Genomic DNA, 19887 nt, shown 5'->3' with positions numbered 1-19887 from the left:
CTCTCTCCCTCCTCTTCAGCTCCCCTCTCCTCCCTTCCTCTTCCTCACTGCTCTCTCTTCTGCTGTCCGTCTTTGATGATAATGTTTTTGAACAGCGTGAGCAGTGGTTTCTGGCTACGTTCGTCCCAGCTCTTCATGAACCCTCCATAGCGCTTACTGGTTGCCGGTCCGCTCCAGCGGAAGTGGTTCATCTTGTACGAGCCGTCTTTCTTCTCCTGAAGACTAAACTCCCCACCCAGGCCCTCTGCCTCGCCACCCAGGCCCTCTCCCCCCTCCGCGGCCCCAGCCTCCAGGGAGGGGTACATGGCCTCTTTGGTGCCCAGCTCTCGTCTCATCTCGCTGGGGAAGCCCTCGGAGGACTCCTCCTCCACGCCGTTGGTGTAAACCTTCACCGGGCGGCGCTTCTTGCCCACAGGCTTCCCCCAGCGGAAGTGTTCCATGGAGTAGGAGCGCTTGGACTGGGGGGACACACTGTTTTGCTGCTCCAAGGGGGACAGGGGGGAGGAGGAGAGGGGGGACAGAGGTAAGGAGGGGGGAGGAGAGTCAGAGTCGGTGGGGGAGGGGGGTTGGAGATGTACCTTGCCAGGGAAGATGGGAGATTCGGCAGTGAGGTCAGAACGACAGAGCTGGATACACTCCTGGGAGGAGGACGATAGGAGGAGGGAGAGAAGAGAGGGGAGGGAGACGACCGGAGAGGAGAGGGGGAAGAGAGGGGAGGGAGAAGACCGGAGAGGAGAGGGGGAAGAGAGGGGAGGGAGAAGAGCGGAGAGGAGAGGGGGAAGAGAGGGGAGGGAGAAGAGCGGAGAGGAGAGGGGGAAGAGAGGGGAGGGAGAAGAGCGGAGAGGGAGAGGAATAGAGAGGGAGAAGAGCAGAGAGGAGAAGAGCATAGAGGAGAGGAGAGGGAGGTTAGGTGGGTAACAGTAAAATACTGTAACACTCTCGTAACCGCTCTTTTACATACTTGAGCTGGGATTCAATGTGAATATTTCTGATTGGAACATTGCCTTTAAAAGCCACTATGCCCTATAACCTGCAATCGGATGAAATCCCGGCCTTGAGCTTATAACTTTTCAAAAACATTGCGCTCTCTGCAACGTTTCTAACTCACCAGGATGTTGTTCTCAGAGCTGAGGTCTTGACAGCGAGGGTTCTCCCAGCACTGACCTTTAACCCCGCCGACCACACCCACCACAGCCACAGCCAATAACCACGCAGGACACAGCATCTTCACCCTGCACACAGGAAAAACACAGTTATACTGCATTCATGACAAGTTGGAAACTCAGAACCTCTGAGTTAAAATGTAAATAACTTAATTGCGTAGAGCTTCCTATTGGTTGATTCTAATACTTTACAAGTGGGAAACTCTGATATAATTTTTCTACAAAGAGTTTCCATGTCGGAAATGTCCCAGTTTTCTAGTTCCGACATGTCTTGAATGCAGCATTATACTGACCCACTCATGAATGTCATCATAAATTAAAGAACGGTAGATGAGTGTGACAAACATGCAGGTTGATGTTTATTATCATGAGTCAGAACTGAGCGATTTCCCCTAAGATAGGCTAGCTGCAAAGTCAAAATTGGCTACATTGTAAAGATTCATGAAAACAAAAATGTGCTTTTTGGTCTTAATTTAAGGTTAGGGTTAGGCATTAGGGTTAGCAGTGTGGTTAAGGTTAGGGTGAAGGTTAGGGTTAGGTTTAAAATCAGATTTTATGACTTTGTGGCTGTGCCAGCTAGTGACCACTGCAGAGCTGCCTTCAGAACAAGATTCATGACGAAAAATGCTAACCTTCGACAAAAACGTGTCCCTAGAGGACATATGCATTTTTAAAAAGAATAGCTTCGTCATGTCGAGATCACAACTTATTTATCTCATGATCATGACATAACAAAAGCTGTTTTGTCGAGATCACGAGATACATCCACTCCTATTTATAGAGTTTATTAATGATAGTATGGCTAGAGGTGGCAGAGCCCATTATGGATCAGCGCATAGGTTTTTATTGATTGCTACACTAAGGGATGGTACATTTCATGCTAACGTCATGCTTTAATTTGTGTTTTGATCAGTTTATAAGTTAGAATGTTAGCAAGCTAAATGTCCCTTATACGGAAGTCCAGAGAGGACATATGACAACAAAGTTGTTTTGTCGAGATCAAGACATAATTTTCTTGTGATCACGACATAGCAAAAGTTGTTTTGTCGAGATCATGAGATAATCAAAAGTATCAAGCATCATCCATTCATTTGTTCAGATGCACGATAACCACCTCATCAAGGAGCCCTTTGGCTGCGTTGATAGCGATGCGGGGCATTTAAGCCCTGAACGATGCCTGACAGGCAGCCCTGTCTCCCAGGCTGCGTGCTGCCCCCCAAGACCACAGCCAATCGCATGCAAGGAACAACGCAGCTAACTTCGCTAGTCTTGTGAGCTAGCTAGTTAGCTAGATAGTCTTGATAGCTAGCAAGCTAGCTTGTTATCTATGCTGGTTGTTAGCGTGCATAACTTATGTGTGTGTAACTATAAGGGGCACTTCATGTTTTATGGATAATATTTACATTTAATGAGGTATACCTGGAGAAAATCGGATATCTCTGAAATTAAAATGGCTGGCCCTCCCTTCAGTAAAATATATATTTTTACCCTCCACTATACCCAAAATAATAATTAAAACCTAAAGTGGATAGCAGAGGACATGCCTACCGTTTACCCTCACTCCCAGGACAGACCACAGCCTTAGATATGCAGTTTTAGAAACTGTTCTTTTGTTTTATAAGCATTACATGGCAAAGTAGCCAGAAAGTTGTGGATTAGCAGACCACCGCGGACAAGGGTGAAAAGATATACATTATAATAAAAGCACTGCATGAATCTATCCTCTTATTTGTGGTCTTTCTGTCACGATCGTCGGATATAGAGGACCAAGGCGCAGCGTGGAAGGTGAACATACTTATTTATGAAATGATACAAGAACAAAACAACAAATCGATACGTGACGTCCACAGGCGCAAAACACAAACCAACACGGAACAAGATCCCACAAACACTGTGGGAAAACTGGCTGCTTAAGTATGGTTCCCAATCAGAGGCAACAAGCAACAGCTGATACACGTTGCCTCTGATTGAGAACCACACTGGCCAACATAGAACTACAAAACTAGAACGAAAAACAAATGAAAACTCACACCCTGGCTCAACATACTAGAGTCCCCAGAGCCAGGGCGTGACACTTTCATGCAATTCTACGTGATTTTACATGACTGGAGACAAGCAGAATCTTTTTTATTACCACAACAGAGCATGACAACAAATGAGCGCATGCTGCAGAACCAAATATGTTTTGATTTCTATACAGGCTATTGTTAAGTTTGGAACAGTGCAAAAGTTGTCTATCAAATGTAAATATATATATAATATATATAGATATACTACCGTTCAAAAGTTTGGGGTCACTTAGAAATGTCCTTGTTTTAGGAAGAAAAGCATTTTTTTTGTCCATTAAAATAACATCAAATTGATCAGAAATACAGTGTAGACATTGTTAATGTTGTAAATGGCTATTGTAGCTGGAAACGGCAGATTTATTATGGAATATCTACATAGGCGTACAGAGGCCCATTATCAGCAACCATCAGTCCTGTGTTCCAATGGCACGTTGTGTTTGCTAATCCAAGTTGATCATTTAAAAAGGCTAATTGATCATTAGAAAACCCTTTGAAATTATGTTAGGGCAAAAGAACACAGACACTGGACAGAGGAAGATTGGAAAAAAGTGTTATGGACAGACGAATCGAAAGTTTGAGGTGTTCGGATCACAAAGAAGAACATTTGTGAGACGCAGACCAAATGAAAAGATGCTGGAGGAGTGCTTGATGCCATCTGTCAAGCATGGTGGAGGCAATGTGATGGTCTGGGGGTGCTTTGGTGGTGGTAAAGTGGGAGATTTGTACAGGGTAAAAGGGATCTTGAAGAAGGAAGGCTATCACTCCATTTTGCAACGCCATGCCATACCCTGTGGACGGTGCTTGATTGGAGCCAATTTCCTCCTACAACAGGACAATGACCCAAAGCACAGCTCCAAACTATGCAATAACTATTTAGGGAAGAAGCAGTCAGCTGGTATTCTGTCTATAATGGAGTGGCCAGCACAGTCACCGGATCTCAACCCTATTGAGCTGTTGTGGGAGCAGCTTGACCGTATGGTACGTAAGAAGTGCCCATCAAGCCAATCCAACTTGTGGGAGGTGCTTCAGGAAGCATGGGGTGAAATCTCTTCAGATTACCTCAACAAATTGACAACTAGAATGCCAAAGGTCTGCAAGGCTGTAATTGCTGCAAATTTACATTTTAGTCATTTAGCAGACGCTCTTATCCAGAGCGACTTGCAGTTAGTGGAGGATTCTTTGACGAAAGCAAAGTGTGAAGGACACAATTATTATTTCAATTAAAAATCATTAAATCTAACCTTGTCAATGACTACATTTCCTATTCATTTTGCTATATTTCCTATTCAAACTCATTTTATGTATGTTTTCATGGAAAACAAGGACATTTCTAAATGACCCCAAACTTTTGAACGATAGTGTGTGTGTGTATATATATATTTGAGCGTAACAGAACCAGAACCAACAGAACCAGTTACAACTGAAGTATCAATGATTTCGAGGAAAAAGCCATTCATTCTTTAACACAGCAGCCACATATCAACACTCGTAACTTGTTTTCATTTGGGGAAACTATCATTTTCTGATTTATTCTATTCTATTCCATGATATTGTTGTTACAAAATAGATTTGTGTTGACTGTGATCAGGGCGTCTGCTAGGCTAAATTAACAAGCTAAGCATGCATAACTCACCACATGATCCTCAAACCAAAGACTGGCCAAACTCGTGTTTCTAAAAGGTGAATTCAAAGGCACTGTAGAATGACTGTATAGCCTAATAAGGCATTTTAAGTATCATTGTTATTTAGTTCTAAGCAATTCAATTTTATACAGCCTAAATGCTAAATTTATAGACATGTTGTTGAAGTGCTGTTGTTGATGTGTTGTTGTTGATGTGTTGTTGATGTGTTGTTGTTGATGTGTTGTTGTTGATGTGTTGTTGATGTGTTGTTGATGTGTTGTTGTTGATGTGTTGTTGTTGATGTGTTGTTGTTGATGTGTTGTTGTTGATGTGTTGTTGATGTGTTGTTGATGTGTTGTTGATGTGTTGTTGTTGATGTGTTGTTGAAATGCTGAGCTCTCCTGCCAGCTTGTAATTTGTCACAAACGGCCATAATAAGACCATAATAACTAATGTGTAACTTTTGACCTGTCCCTTACAAAGGGGTGAGCTCCATTCCTGACAGGCTGATCAGATTCAATTTCAGCCTCAGAGGCTGATAAGTCAGGATGCTGCCTTGTAGACTGTCTTCAAGGAACCTTACACATGAAACAGCCTACAAGGCAGCATCCTGACTTATCAGCCTCTGAGGCTGAAATTGAATCTGATCAGCCTGTCAGGAATGGATCTCAGCCACTGTAAATGTAAATATTATCCACAAAACTTGAAGTGTCCCTTAGAGTTGAAGTCGGAAGTTTACATACACCTTAGCCAAATAGATGGGAGACAGGGCTGCCTGTCAGGCATCGTTCAGGGCTTAAGTGCCCCGCATCGCGATCGAAGCAGCCACAGGGCTGCTTGATGAGGTGGTTATCATGCATCTGAACAAATTAATGGATGATGCATGTTACTTTTGATTATCTCTTGATCTCGGTAAAACAACTTTTGTTATGTAGTGATCATGCGATAAATAAGTCGTGATCTCAACATAACAAGGAATTATATTCATTGTATTTATTTATCCATATGTCCCCTCTGGACTGCCGTACTGATGACTCAATGACACTTGGTATTTACCCTGGTCTGCAAGCTCATGGCTCAGGTGACTGACTGACGGACTGACTGGCTGGTTGACTGACAGACTCAAGGACTGGCTGGCTGACTGACTGGCTGGCTGACTGACAGACTCAAGGACTGACTGACTGACTGGTGGACTGGTGGACTGACTGGCTGGCTGAAGCACTGACTGACTGGCTTAGTGGCGGACTGACAGACTGACGGACTGGCTTGCTGACTGAGAGACTGAAGGACTGACTGGTGGACTGGTGGACTGACTGGCTGGCTGACTGGCAGACTGAAGCACTGACTGACTGGCTTAGTGGCGGACTGACAGACTGACGGACTGGCTTGCTGACTGAGAGACTGAAGGACTGACTGACGAACTGACTGGCTGACTGACTGGCAGACTGAAGGACTGACCGACTGGCTGACTGACTGGCTTACTGGCGGACTGATGGACTGCCTGGCTGGCCGACAGACTGGAGGACTGACTGACGGATTGACGGATTGACTGACTGACTGAATGGCTGACTGACTGACTGGCTGGCCGACAGACTGAAGGACTGACTGACGGACTGGCTGATTGACTGGCTGATTGACTGACTGACTGACTGGCTGACTGATTGACTGGCTGATTGGCTGTATGAGCTAACACCATTTATCTCACTTTTTATGGAAAGTCACTAACCTGTTGCAAAAGTCTTCTTTTCTCTTCTCTCTCTCGCTCTCTCTCTCTCCTCCGACCAGTCTATCACTTTTCTCTTCCGAGGAGTTGTCCACTTCAGCACTGTTGTCCGTCCGTCTGTATGTGTGTGTGTCTGTCTCTGTCCGCTCTTTTATACCTGAACCTGAGTGACGGAGGTTCCCAAGACCACCCGGAGCCACGGGCCACCCCCTCCACAGCCCTTAACCCTTCCCTTATGTTGCAGGACAATTTGACAAACACACACACACACCACTATAATGAGTGTCCAATGCATAACAACCATTTAGAGAACCATGTCCAATTTTTGTCCACCAGTTAGGACTTGAATGTCCGCAGCGTGGACAGGTGGGCACACACACACTCACACACACACACACACACACACACACACACACACACACACACACACACACACACACACACACACACACACAGGTGAATTATCAAGTGTATTATCAAGAGTATGCCATGCTGTCAGAAGAGGAAGCTTGTTGTCTGCATGCTGAAGGTGAGGGTATGGAATTACTCTGGTCTGAATGGTTCCAGGGCTCTGACTGACATCTGGCAGTTGGTGGCTCTTTGTCTGATGGCTGAGTAGCATGAACACCCTTTCCTATGTGGATTAACCCCTTTAAGAGGCTGGGTGACAGACAGGATGGAGCCACTGGAGATGGAAGGAGGAGGGTGGCTGGTAGAAGAGGGGCATAAGGGTAAAGGGGGAAGAGGAGATGAGATGGAGAGATTGGCGAAGGAGGAGAAACGTGGGGAGGAGGAGGAGGGTGGCTTACTGGCTAGTCCGGGTGTCAGGAGGGTCATGAGTCACGACCTCTGTTGACCTCTACTCAGTGATTCAGCAGTTCAACAGGGACCTGCTCTCTGTCAATGGCCATTCACATTAAATTAAATTCACATGCACACACACACACACACACATACATTGGTGACGAGGTCTCAGAGTGCCTAACTTCCTTCTAATTGTAAACATGGACAAGAGGACATCCATTAGTGCACCGTCTGACCTCGCTGTGGTCCTGCAGATTGACAAACAAACAAAAACACACGCGCACTGCGGACACAAAGAGCTGAGTGGTTGTGGAGTGCATGGAGGCGGCATTTAGTGAATGACCTCTGATGGAAACGCACAAGTACATCTGAACGTCTCCTCTTAGATGGAACAGTTTATTGACAGAGTTTACCATTAAGACAAAATGTGAAAAAAATAAAACGTTTTTTATATATATATATACAGTGGGGGGAAAAAGTATTTAGTCAGCCACCAATTGTGCAAGTTCTCCCACTTAAAAAGATGAGAGAGGCCTGTAATTTCCATCATAGGTACACATCAACTATGACAGACAAAATGAGGAAAAAAAATCCAGAAAATCACATTGTAGGATTTTTAATGAATTTATTTGCAAATTATGGTGGAAAATAAGTATTTGGTCAATAACAAAAGTTTCTCAATACTTTGTTATATACCCTTTGTTGGCAATGACACAGGTCAAACGTTTTCTGTAAGTCTTCACAAGGTTTTCACACACTGTTGCTGGTATTTTGGCCCATTCCTCCATGCAGATCTCCTCTAGAGCAGTGATGTTTTGGGGCTGTCACTGGGCAACACGGACTTTCAACTCCCTCCAAAGATTTTCTATGGGGTTGAGATCTGGAGACTGGCTAGGCCACTCCAGGACCTTGAAATACTTCTTACGAAGCCACTCCTTAGTTTCCCGGGCGGTGTGTTTGGGATCATTGTCATGCTGAAAGACCCAGCCACGTTTCATCTTCAATGCCCTTGCTGATGGAAGGAGGTTTTCACTCAAAATCTCACGATACATGGCCCCATTCATTCTTTCCTTTACACGGATCAGTCGTCCTGGTCCCTTTGCAGAAAAACAGCCCCAAAGCATGATGTTACCACCCCCATGCTTCACAGTAGGTATGGTGTTCTTTGGATGCAACTCAGCATTCTTTGTCCTCCAAACACGACAAGTTGAGTTTTTACCAAAAAGTTCTATTTTGGTTTCATCTGACCATATGACATTCTCCCAATCCTCTTCTGGATCATCCAAATGCACTCTAGCAAACTTCAGACAGGCCTGGACATGTACTGGCTTAAGCAGGGGGACATGTCTTTGTAGGTTACTTTTGTATTCGGCGGTGCCGGGTGTAGCACGAAGCTAGCTAGCTAACTCACCTCCTGGATTAGCTGGCGAGTAGCTATTAGCAACGGTAGCAACTAAAAACAATATCCTTTTAGCCAGCTACATTCGTTCGCAGCGACGCCGTTTTTCAAACAAAGTCAACACAGCAGCCATTGCTAGCCAGCCAACACTACCAGCTGGCTGTACTGTGGTAGCTAAATACAATATCTTTGTGCTAGCTACCCAACGTTTAATCATTGCTGCGTTATGAAAGGTAAGCTTGGCTTCTTATATGGTGTTGAGTTAAGCTTAAACCATGTATTTAGATTGTAGGTAGGTATTGTAGTTTGGTATTATAGGTAGCTTACTCAGGTAGTTATTGAAGGTTATTGTAGGTAATTATTGTAGGTAAGTATTGTATTCGGCAGACCCCGGCGAAGCACGAGGCTAGCTTACCCACTACTTGGACCAACAAAGCTAGCTAGCTAGCTAGCGGGTAGCTACTGGTAACTTTTTGCAACTGTGGTTAACTGTTTCCAATGTTATTTCATGCTTAAGAGTACCTGTGATTGAGCCAGCTAGCTGCTACCATTCAGCTGTTTTTCTAACCTCATCCGAGGCATTAACGTTAGGTGGTTGGTAGCTGCTGTACTTAATTACAGCTACTGATAACAGTCTGCTGTAGTTTACAACAATTCTAATTTCTAAAGTGGAAGTTGGGAGAGTTTTACTCGGGTGGTTCAGTGAAACAATTTTAGTTTCTGAGGTGGAAGTTGGGAGAGTTATATATATATATTTTTTTGGTGAGGGAGGCCTGCTCTCTCCTTTCCCAGATGTTTAGTTCATTTCATTCCGATCTCCTCTGCATTATTGTAGCCATCTGCTGCAGCCTGTCAACTATGCCTCTGCCTATCCCTGTTCTCTCCTCTCCGCACAGGCTACACAAACGCCTCACACCGCGTGGCTGCTGCCTCTCTAACCTGGTGGTCCCTGCACGCACCACACACCTGGAGTTCCAGGTCTCAGGCAGCCTCTGGAACTGCCGTTCTGCCGCCAACAAGGCTGACTTCATCCCAGCCTATGCTACCCTCCAGTCCCTCGACTTCCTGGCGCTGACGGAAACATGGATTACCACTGAAAACACTGCTACTCCTACTGCTCTCTCCTCGTCTGACCATGTGTTCTCGCATACCCCGAGAGCATCTGGTCAGAGGGGTGGTGGCACAGGAATCCTCATCTCTCCCAAGTGGTCATTCTCAATTTTTCCCCTAACCCATCTGTCTATCTCCTCATTTGAATTCCACGCTGTCACAGTCACTAGCCCATTTAAGCTTAATATCCTTGTCATCTATCGCCCTCCAGGTTCCCTTGGAGAGTTCATCAATGAGCTTGACGCCTTGATAAGTTCCTTTCCTGAGGATGGCTCACCCTTCACAGTTTTGGGGGATTTCAACCTCCCTACGTCTACATTTGACTCATTTCTCTCTGCCTCCTTCTTTCCACTCCTCTCCTCTTTTGACCTCACCCTCTCACCATCCCCCCCCACTCACAAGGCAGGCAATACGCTTGACTTCATCTTTACTAGATGTTGCTCTTCTACTAATCTCACTGCAACTCCCCTCCATGTCTCCGACCACTACTTTGTATCCTTTTCTCTCTCGCTCTCCTCCAACACTACTCACTCTGCCCCTACACAGATGGTAACGCGCCGCCGCAACCTTCGCTCTCTCTCTCCCACTACTCTCTCCTCTTCCATCCTATCATCTCTTCCCTCTGCTCAATCCTTCTCCCTCCAATCTCCTGATTCTGCCTCTCAACCCTCCTCTCCTCCCTTTCTGCATCCTTTGACTCTCTATGTCCCCTATCCTCCCGGCCGGCTCGGTCCTCCCCTCCAGCTCCGTGGCTTGATGACTCATTGCGAGCTCACAGAACAGAGCTCCGGGCAGCTGAGCGGAAATGGAAGAAAACTAAACTCCCTGCCGACCTGGCATCTTTTCACTCCCTCCTCTCTACATTTTCTTCATCTGTTTCTGCTGCTAAGGCCACTTTCTACCACTCTAAATTCCAAGCATCTGCCTCTAACCCTAGGAAGCTCTTTGCCACATTCTCCTCACTGCTGAATCCCCCCCCCCCCCCCCCTCCTCCCTCCTCCCTCTCTGTGGATGACTTTGTCAACCACTTTGAAAAGAAGGTTGACGACATCCGATCCTCGTTTGTTAAGTCTAATGACACTGCTGGTCCTGCTCACACTGCCCTACCCTATGCTTTGACTTCTTTCTCCCCTCTCTCTCCAGATAAAATCTTGCGACTAGTGACTGCAGGCCGCCCAACAACCTGCCCGCTTGACCCCATCCCCTCCTCTCTTCTCCAGACCATCTCCGGTGACCTTCTCCCCTACCTCACCTCGCTGATCAACTCATCCTTGACCGCTGGCCATGTCCCTTCCGTCTTCAAGAGAGCGAGAGTTGCACCCCTTCTCAAAAAACCAACACTCGATCCCACTGATGTCAACAACTACAGACCAGTATCCCTTCTTTCTTTTCTTTCCAAAACTATTGAGCGTGCCGTCTTTAGCCAACTCTCTTGCTATCTCTCTCAGAATGACCTTCTTGATCCAAACCAGTCAGGTTTCAGGACTGGTCATTCAACTGAGACTGCTCTTCTCTGTGTCACGGAGGCTCTCCGCACTGCTAAAGCTAACTCTCTCTCCTCTGCTCTTGTCCTTCTAGACCTGTCTGCTGCCTTTGATACAGTGAACCATCAGATCCTCCTCTCCACCCTCTCCGAGCTGGGCATCTCCGGCGCGGCTCACTCCTGGATTGCGTCCTACCTGACCGGTCGCTCCTACCAAGTGGCGTGGCGAGAAGCTGTCTCCGCACCTCGTGCTCTCACCACTGGTGTCCCCCAGGGCTCAGTTCTAGGCCCTCTCCTTTTCTCCCTATACACCAAGTCACTTGGCTCTGTCATATCCTCACATGGCCTCTCCTATCATTGCTACGCTGACGATACACAACCAATCTTCTCCTTTCCCCCTTCTGATAACCAGGTGGCGAATCGCATCTCTGCATGTCTGGCTGACATATCAGTATGGATGACGGATCACCACCTCAAGCTGAACCCTGGCAAGACGGAGCTGCTCTTCCTCCCGGGGAAGGACTGCCCGTTCCATGATCTCGCCATCACGGTTGACAACTCCGTTGTGTCCTCCTCCCAGAGTGCGAAGAGCCTTGGCGTGACCCTGGACAACACCCTGTCGTTCTCCGCTAACATCAAGGCGGTGACCCGATCCTGCAGGTTCATGCTCTACAACATTCGGAGAGTACGACCCTGCCTTACACAGGAAGCGGCACAGGTCCTAATCCAGGCACTTGTCATCTCCCGTCTGGATTACTGCAACTCGCTGTTGGCTGGGCTCCCTGCCTGTGCCATTAAACCCCTACAACTCATCCAGAATGCCGCAGCCCGTCTGGTGTTCAACCTTCCCAAGTTCTCTCACGTCACCCCCCTCCTCTGCACACTCCACTGGCTTCCAGTTGAAGCTCGCATCCGTTACAAGACCATGGTGCTTGCCTATGGAGCAGTGAGGGGAACGGCACCTCCGTACCTTCAGGCTCTGATCAGTCCCTACACCCAAACGAGGGCATTGCGTTCATCCACCTCTGGCCTGCTGGCTCCCCTTCCTCTGCGGAAGCATAGTTCCCGCTCAGCCCAGTCAAAACTGTTCGCTGCTCTGGCACCCCAATGGTGGAACAAGCTCCCTCACGACGCCAGGGGCTGCCACCCCAATGGTGGAACAAGCCCCCCCCAAAAAAAAAAAAAAAAAATATATATAATTGTAAAGTGGTTATCCCACTGGCTATAGGGTGAATGCACCAATTTGTAGTCGCTCTGGATAAGAGCGTCTGCTAAATGACGTAAATGTGCCCTTGAGCAAGGCACTTAACCCTAATTGCTCCTGTAAGTCGCTCTGGATAAGAGCGTCTGCTAAATGACTAAAATGTTAAATGTAATGTCTGGCACTGCAGGATTTGAGTCCCTGGCGGCGTAGTGTGTTACTGATGGTAAGCTTTGTTACTTTGGTCCCAGCTCTCTGTAGGTCATTCACTAGGTCCCCCCGTGTGGTTCTGGGATTTTTGCTCACCGTTCTTGTGATCATTTTGACCCCACAGGGTGAGATCTTGCGTGGAGCCCCAGATCGAGGGAGATTATCAGTGGTCTTGTATGTCTTCCATTTCCTAATAATTGCTCCCACAGTTGATTTCTTCAAACCAAGCTGCTTACCTATTGCAGATTCAGTCTTCCCAGCCTGGTGCAGGTCTACAATTGTGTTTCTGGTGTCCTTTGACAGCTCTTTGGTCTTGGCCATAGTGGAGTTTGGAGTGTGACTGTTTGAGGTTGTGGACAGGTGTCTTTTATACTGATAACAAGTTCAAACAGGTGCCATTAATAGAGGTAACGAGTGGAGGACAGAGGAGCCTCTTAAAGAAGAAGTTACAGGTCTGTGAGAGCCAGAAATCTTGCTTGTTTGTAGGTGACCAAATACTTATTTTCCACCATAATTTGCAAATAAATTCATAAAAAATCCTACATCCTTATTTTTTTAGGGGGTAGATCAGCTTTAATATTGCAGATAGATTGTAACTTCCATCAATGTAATTGTCTGCATCACTTCCAGTCCCCTATATGGGGGCTGCCTAAATCAAGGGCAGAACAGCAGATTTTTCCCCTTTTCCGGCTCGGGGATTCGAACCAGCGACCATTCGGTTACTGGCCCAACACTCTTACCCGCAAGGCTACCTGCCGCCAAATGGATCAATAACAAAGAGAGTTCCAAACCTCTCTGCCAATAACAGCTAGTTTCTATATCCCTCCAATAAGGTCCCTTACTTAGACCACTCCACAGTCCTAGCTAAATCCTTGCTTGAGAAATAGTTTTTTGCTAATTTCTAAAAACATTACAGTAAGGTACTAAGTCGTTACTCAGAAATGATTTGATATTGAGATATAAACAATGTTACCGGGCCAATCCCGGCTCCTGCGTTCGCAGAGATCCCATTCCATCATAAATTGCCTTTAAAATGCCTATAACCCGTGATGGATTGAAACCCGGCCCAGGTTGGACATGGTAAATACCTGATAGATATGGATCAGGTTGGACATGGTAGCCCACTAACACACCTAATTCAGGATGACTTTAGTTCTAGCCCACCACTAACACACCTAATTCAGGATGACTTTAGTTCTAGCCCACCACTAACACACCTGCTTCAACTAGCCACAGACCTGTGGTGGTGATTCGGGTTGCAAAATTCCTGTAACTTTCCTAAAAATTCCCCGGTTTTCCAAAAAATCCTGGTTAGAAGATTCCTGGAATTACGAGAAAATAAGCAGGAAATCCATCAACTTCCAACCAGGATTTTTGGGAAAGTTACCGGAATTTTGCAACCCTAATCATAGACCTTCGTGGTGATTCCCCAGGAGTTGCATAGTGGTGTGATGTACCTAACGCTATCGTTCCAAGGTTTACCAAACAGCAGGTGATGCTGTTGTTCAGTGTTCATTTAGGTGAATGTTCGTGAACAGAGCACAACATTCAGAGGCCACTGAAACTGCCTTCTTCGACTTAGAAACTGCCTGTACACATAATGAAAGATATGTGTGTGTGTGTGGTTGTGTGTGTGTGTGAGGTTGCGTGTGTGTGTGTGTGTGTGTACAGTACATTACAGTAAGGTAGCTGTGACGCTGTGTAGTCTAATGTCTCTGTGCTGAATCCTATTACAGAGGATTATGGGGATAAGATGTCTGCTCAGGACTCTGACACACTGTCGCTTTCCTCTAGGAGACAGAGAGAGACACACAAACCTCACACACAGAGAGAGACACACACACCTCACACACACAGAGAGAGACACACAGAAACACATTTCGAACACTCACTCAGCCTGCTGCTTTTCCAATAAGGAGTTGTCACCGTCCACAGAAAGGTAGGAAGTATTTTTTATCTATCTATCGAGAGAGAGAGAGAGAGAGATCATTGAGCTAGAAGGAGAGAGGGAGAGAGACGGTGAGAGAGGCTTTATGACTAACTGCAAAAAGAAATGGCCTCTTTATGATTATCGCTCTTTACTGCTCGTCTGTGTGTGTGTGTGTGTGTGTGTGTGTTGTGTGACAAACGCACACTACTGACTAAGGCCACACCCACAAACAATGGTTAGTTCGATGGATATTGATAGCCAGCACTTGTCTCTTTTCTAAGGGGGAAGTTGTTCAGGTCCGATGGTGGTGCTGACTCAGTTATGCTAACTAATCCACACCTGAACCGTAGATACTGTAAACCACTCAGAGACACGGGAAGCAACTGTCTGTGTTAAGGATGATTAGAGTGGTTATGGACACAGGGCACTAGTTAAACAAGTTCTATAATCTAACTAAATCTAGCTAATCTAGCAGACCACATGCACCCACTTAGCCATCACATACATGCTCTAGTTAGTATGAGAGAGAAAGAGAGAGCGAAAGAGAGAGAGAGAGAGAGAGAGAGAGTGAATGAGAGAGAGAGAATGATAGAGAGAGAGAATGATGAAAGAGAGAGAGAGAGACAGAGAGAGAGAGATGAAAGAGACAGAGACAGAGAGAGAGAGAGACAGAGAGAGAGAGAGTGAGAGGGACAGAGAGAGAGAGAGAGAGAGAGAGAGAGAGAGAGCGAGACAGAGAGAGACAGAGAGAGACAGAGAGAGCAAGGGCCAGAGGAAGATATAGAGAATGAGGTTGGAGGATAGAGTGTTGAGTCACAGACAATATACACTACATCTCCAGCAGTATGTGGACACCTGTTCGACCATCTCATTCCAAAATCATGGGCATTAATATGGAGTTTGTCCCCCCTTTGCTGCTATATATATAATAATAATATAATATGCCATTTAGCAGAACTATATCACTATATCAGCCTTCACTCTTCTGGGAAGGCTTTCCACTAGATGTTGGAACATTGCTGCGGGGACCTGCTTTCATTCAGCCACGAGCATTAGTGAGGTCGGGCACTGATGTTGGGCGATTAGGTTTGGCTCACAGTCGGCGTTCCAATTCATCCAAAGGTGTCCGATGGGGTTGAGGTCAGGGCTCTGTGCAGGCCAGTCAAGTTCTTCCACACCGATCTCGTCAAACCATTTCTCTATGGAGCTCGCTTTGTGCACTGGGGCATTGTCATGCTGAAACAGGAAAGGGCCTTCCCTACATTGTCGCCACAAAGTTGGAAGCGCAGAATCGTTTAGAATGTCATTGCTGTAGCATTAAGAGTTCCCTTCACTGGAACTAAGGGGCCTAGCCCGAACCATGAAAAACAGCCCCAGACCATTATTCCTCATCCACCAAACTTTACAGTTGGAAAGGTGGCATCCAATTACGGTGTCAGGTTGAAAGTCACTGAGCTCTTCAGAAAGGCCATTCTACTGCCAATGTTTGTCTATGGAGACCGCATGGCTGGGTGCTGAAATAGCCGAATCCACTGATGATTGTCTATACAGGATATATATATGACAGCCTATCTAGGGGTTCTATATATATACATTAAGTGGTCGAGTGGAGAGTAGGCCATTAAACCTTAGTCAGGAGCTCATCTTAACCACCAATTATGGTCTCTGAAAGGCCTAGAGAGGTCGTAGGAGCGATTAGGATTGCTGTGGTCTGACCGCATTATACCAGGTCTAGTGAGGTCACATGATCTGTAGAAACAGTGAAGGAATACCAATGGGATACAGAGGGAGAGAAAGAATGAACGGAGAGGAGAGGAAACGGAAAGAGGGGTAGAGATGGAGAAAAGAGAATGAGAAAGAGAGAGAGAGGGGTGGGAGAAGATGGAGAAAGAGAGAGAGAGAGAGAGGGGGGGGGAGAAGATGGAGAAAGACAGAGAGAGAGAGAGAGAGAGAGAAGGGGGGAGAAGATGGAGAAAGAGAGAGAGAGAGAGAGAGAGGGGGGGAGAAGATGGAGAAAGAGAGAGAGAGACAGAGACAGAGAGAGAGGAGAAGACAGGGAAAGAGAAGGAGAGAGAGAGAGAGAGAGGGGGGAGAAGATGAGAAAGAGACAGAGAGACAGAGACAGAGACAGAGAGAGAGGAGAAGACAGGGAAAGAGAAGGAGAGAGAGAGAGAGAGAGAGAGAGGGGGGAGAAGATGAGAAAGAGACAGAGAGACAGAGACAGAGAGAGAGGAGAAGACAGGGAAAGAGAGAGAGAGAGAGGGGGGAGAAGATGAGAAAGAGACAGAGAGACAGATACAGAGAGAGAGGAGAAGACAGGGAAAGAGAGAGAGAGTAATGCTGAATAAGGTGTTGGCCCAGTAAGTAGTTGTATATAGGCTATGGGGTCATAACCTGCTGATCTGCCTTGTGGTGAGTCCATAATGGGATTCCCTTCTCAGAGAGGAAGCTTCCGGTGACAGTGCATTCGGAATGTATTCAGACATTTACATTACATTTACATTTACGTCATTTAGCAGACGCTCTTATCCAGAGCGACTTACAAATTGGTGCATTCACCTTATAGCCAGTGGGATAACCACTTTACAATTATTATTTTTTTTGGTGGGGTAAGGGGGGTTTAGAAGGATTACTTTATCCTATCCCAGGTGTTCCTTAAAGAAGTGGGGTTTCAAATGTCTCCGGAAGGTGGTGAGTGACTCCGCTGTCCTGGCGTCGTGAGGGAGCTTGTTCCACCATTGGGGTGCCAGAGCAGCGAACAGTTTTGACTGGGCTGAGCGGGAACTGTGCTTCAGCAGAGGTAGGGGAGCCAGCAGGCCAGAGGTGGATGAACGCAATGCCCTCCTTTTGGGTGTAGGGACTGATTAGAGCCTGAAGGTACTGAGGTGCCGTTCCCCTCACAGCTCCGTAGGCAAGCACCATGGTCTTGTAGCAGACCCCTTGACATTTTCCACATTTTGATTCATTACAGCCTCATCAATCTACACACAATACCCCATAATGACAAAGAGAAAACAGGTTTTTAGTAATTTTAATAAAAAACACAAAACCCTTATTTAAATAAATATTCAGACCCTTTGCTATGAGACTCGAAATTGAGCTCAGGTGCATCCTGTTTCCATTGATCATCCTTGAGATGTTTCTACAACTAGATTGGAGTCCACCTGTGGTAAATTCAATTGATTGGACATGATTTGGAAAGGCACACACCTGTCTATATAAGGTCCCACAGTTGACAGTGCATGTCAGAGAAAAACCAAGCCATGAGGTCGACGGAATTGTCAGTATAGCTCAGAGACAGGATTGTGTCGAAGCACAGATCTAGGGAAGGGTCCCAAAACATTTCTGCAGCGTTGAAGGTCCCCAGTAACACAGTGGCCTCCACCATTCTTAAATGGAAGAAGTTTGGAACCACCAAGACTCTTCCTAGAGCTGGCCGCCAGGCCAAACTGAGCAATCGGGGGAGAAGGGCCATGGTCAGGGAGGTGACCAAGAACCCGATGGTCACTCTGACAGAGCTCCAGAGTTCCTCTGTGGAGATGGGGGAACCTTCCAGAAGGACAACCATCTCTGCAGCACTCCACCAATCAGGCCTTTATGGTAGAGTGGCCAGACGGACGGCACTCCTCAGTAAAAGGCACATGACAGCCCGCTTGGAGCTTGCCAAAAGGCACCTAAAAGACTCTCAGACCATGAGAAACAAGATTCTCTGGTCTGATGAAACCAAGATTGAACTCTTTGGCCTGAATGCCAAGTGTCACGTCTGGAGGAAACCTGGCACCATCCCTACGGTGAAGCATGGTGGTAGCAGCATCATGCTGTGGGGATGTTTTTCAGCGGCAGGGACTGGGAGACTAGTCAGGATCGAGGGAAAGATGAGTACAGAGAGATCCTTGATGAAAACCTGCTCCAGAGCGCTCTGGACCTTAGACTGGGGCGAAGGTTCACCTTCCAACAGGACAACGACCCTAAGCACACAGCCAAGACAAAGCAGGAGTGGCTTCGGGACAAGCCTCTGAATGTCCTTGAGTTGCCCAGCCAGAGCCTGGACTTGAACCCAATCGAACATCTCTGGAGAGACCTGAAAATAGCTATGCAGTGACACTCCCCATCCAACCTGACAGAGCTTGATAGGATCTGCAGAGAAGAATTTGAGAAACTCCCCAAATACAGGTGTGCCAAGCTTGTAGCGTCATACCCAAGAAGACTCAAGGCTGTAATTGCTGCCAAAGGTGCTTCAACAAATTACTGAGTAAAGGGTCTGAATACGTTTTTTATTTGTAATACATTTGCAAACATTTCTAAAAACCTGTTTTTGCTTTGTCATTATGGGGTATTGTGTGTAGATTGATGAGGGGGAAAAAAAACAATTTAATCAATTTTAGAATAGGGCTGTAACGTAACAAAATGTGGAAAAAGTCAAGGGGTCTGAATGCTTTCCAATTGCGCTGTACATATAGTTGAAGTCGGAAGTTTACATACACCTTAGCCAAATATATTTAAAATTAGTTTTTCACAATTCCTGACATTTAATCCTAGTAAGAATTCCCTGTCTTAGGTCAGTTAGGATCACCACTTTATTTTAAGAATGTGAAATGTCAGAATAATAGTAGAGAGAATTATTTATTTCAGCTTTTATTTCTTTCATCACATTCCCAGTGGGTCAGAAGTTTACATACACTCAATTAGTATTTGGTAGCATTTCCTTTCAATTGTTTACCTTGGGTCAAATGTTTCGGGTAGCTTTCCACAAGCTTCCCACAATAAGTTGGGTGAATTTTGGCCCATTCCTCCTGACAGAGCTGGTGTAACTGAGTCAGGTTTGTAGGCCTCCTTGCTCACACAAGCTTTTTCAGTTTTGCCCACAAATGTTCTATAGGATTGATGTCAGGGCTTTGTGATGGCCACTCCAATACCTTGACTTTGTTGTCCTTAAGCCATTTTGCCACAACTTTGGAAGTATGCTTGGGATCATTGTCCATTTGGAAGACCTATTTGCGAGCAAGCTTAACTTCCAGACTGATGTCTTGAGATGTTGCTTCAATATATCCACATAATTTTCCTTCCTCATGATGCCATCTATTTTGTGAAGTGCACCAGTCCCTCCTACAGCAAAGCACCCCCACAGCATGAATGACCATGCTTCACGGTTGGGATGGTGTTCTTCGGCTTG

The 19887-nt window shown here is 46.2% G+C and overlaps 1 protein-coding gene across 1 annotated transcript; it reads right to left on the bottom strand.

Moving 5' to 3' along the window:
* Positions 1–44: 44 nt before the first annotated feature.
* pomca (proopiomelanocortin a) lies at positions 45–1225 on the bottom strand (the record flags this gene model as incomplete). The annotated part of the gene is made up of 2 exons (XM_084198777.1): positions 45–638; positions 1109–1225. 2 exons carry the CDS (start codon positions 1223–1225, stop codon positions 45–47), a joined length of 711 nt encoding a protein of 236 aa, XP_084054903.1.
* Positions 1226–19887: the final 18662 nt, after the last annotated feature.

This window comes from Coregonus lavaretus, assembly GCF_964263955.1.
Source record: "Coregonus lavaretus genome assembly, contig: HAP1_SCAFFOLD_2781, whole genome shotgun sequence".
Lineage (NCBI taxonomy): Eukaryota > Metazoa > Chordata > Actinopteri > Salmoniformes > Salmonidae > Coregonus > Coregonus lavaretus.
Note: the sequence above shows the minus strand (reverse complement) of the source record. Positions and strands in the feature narration are given on the sequence as shown.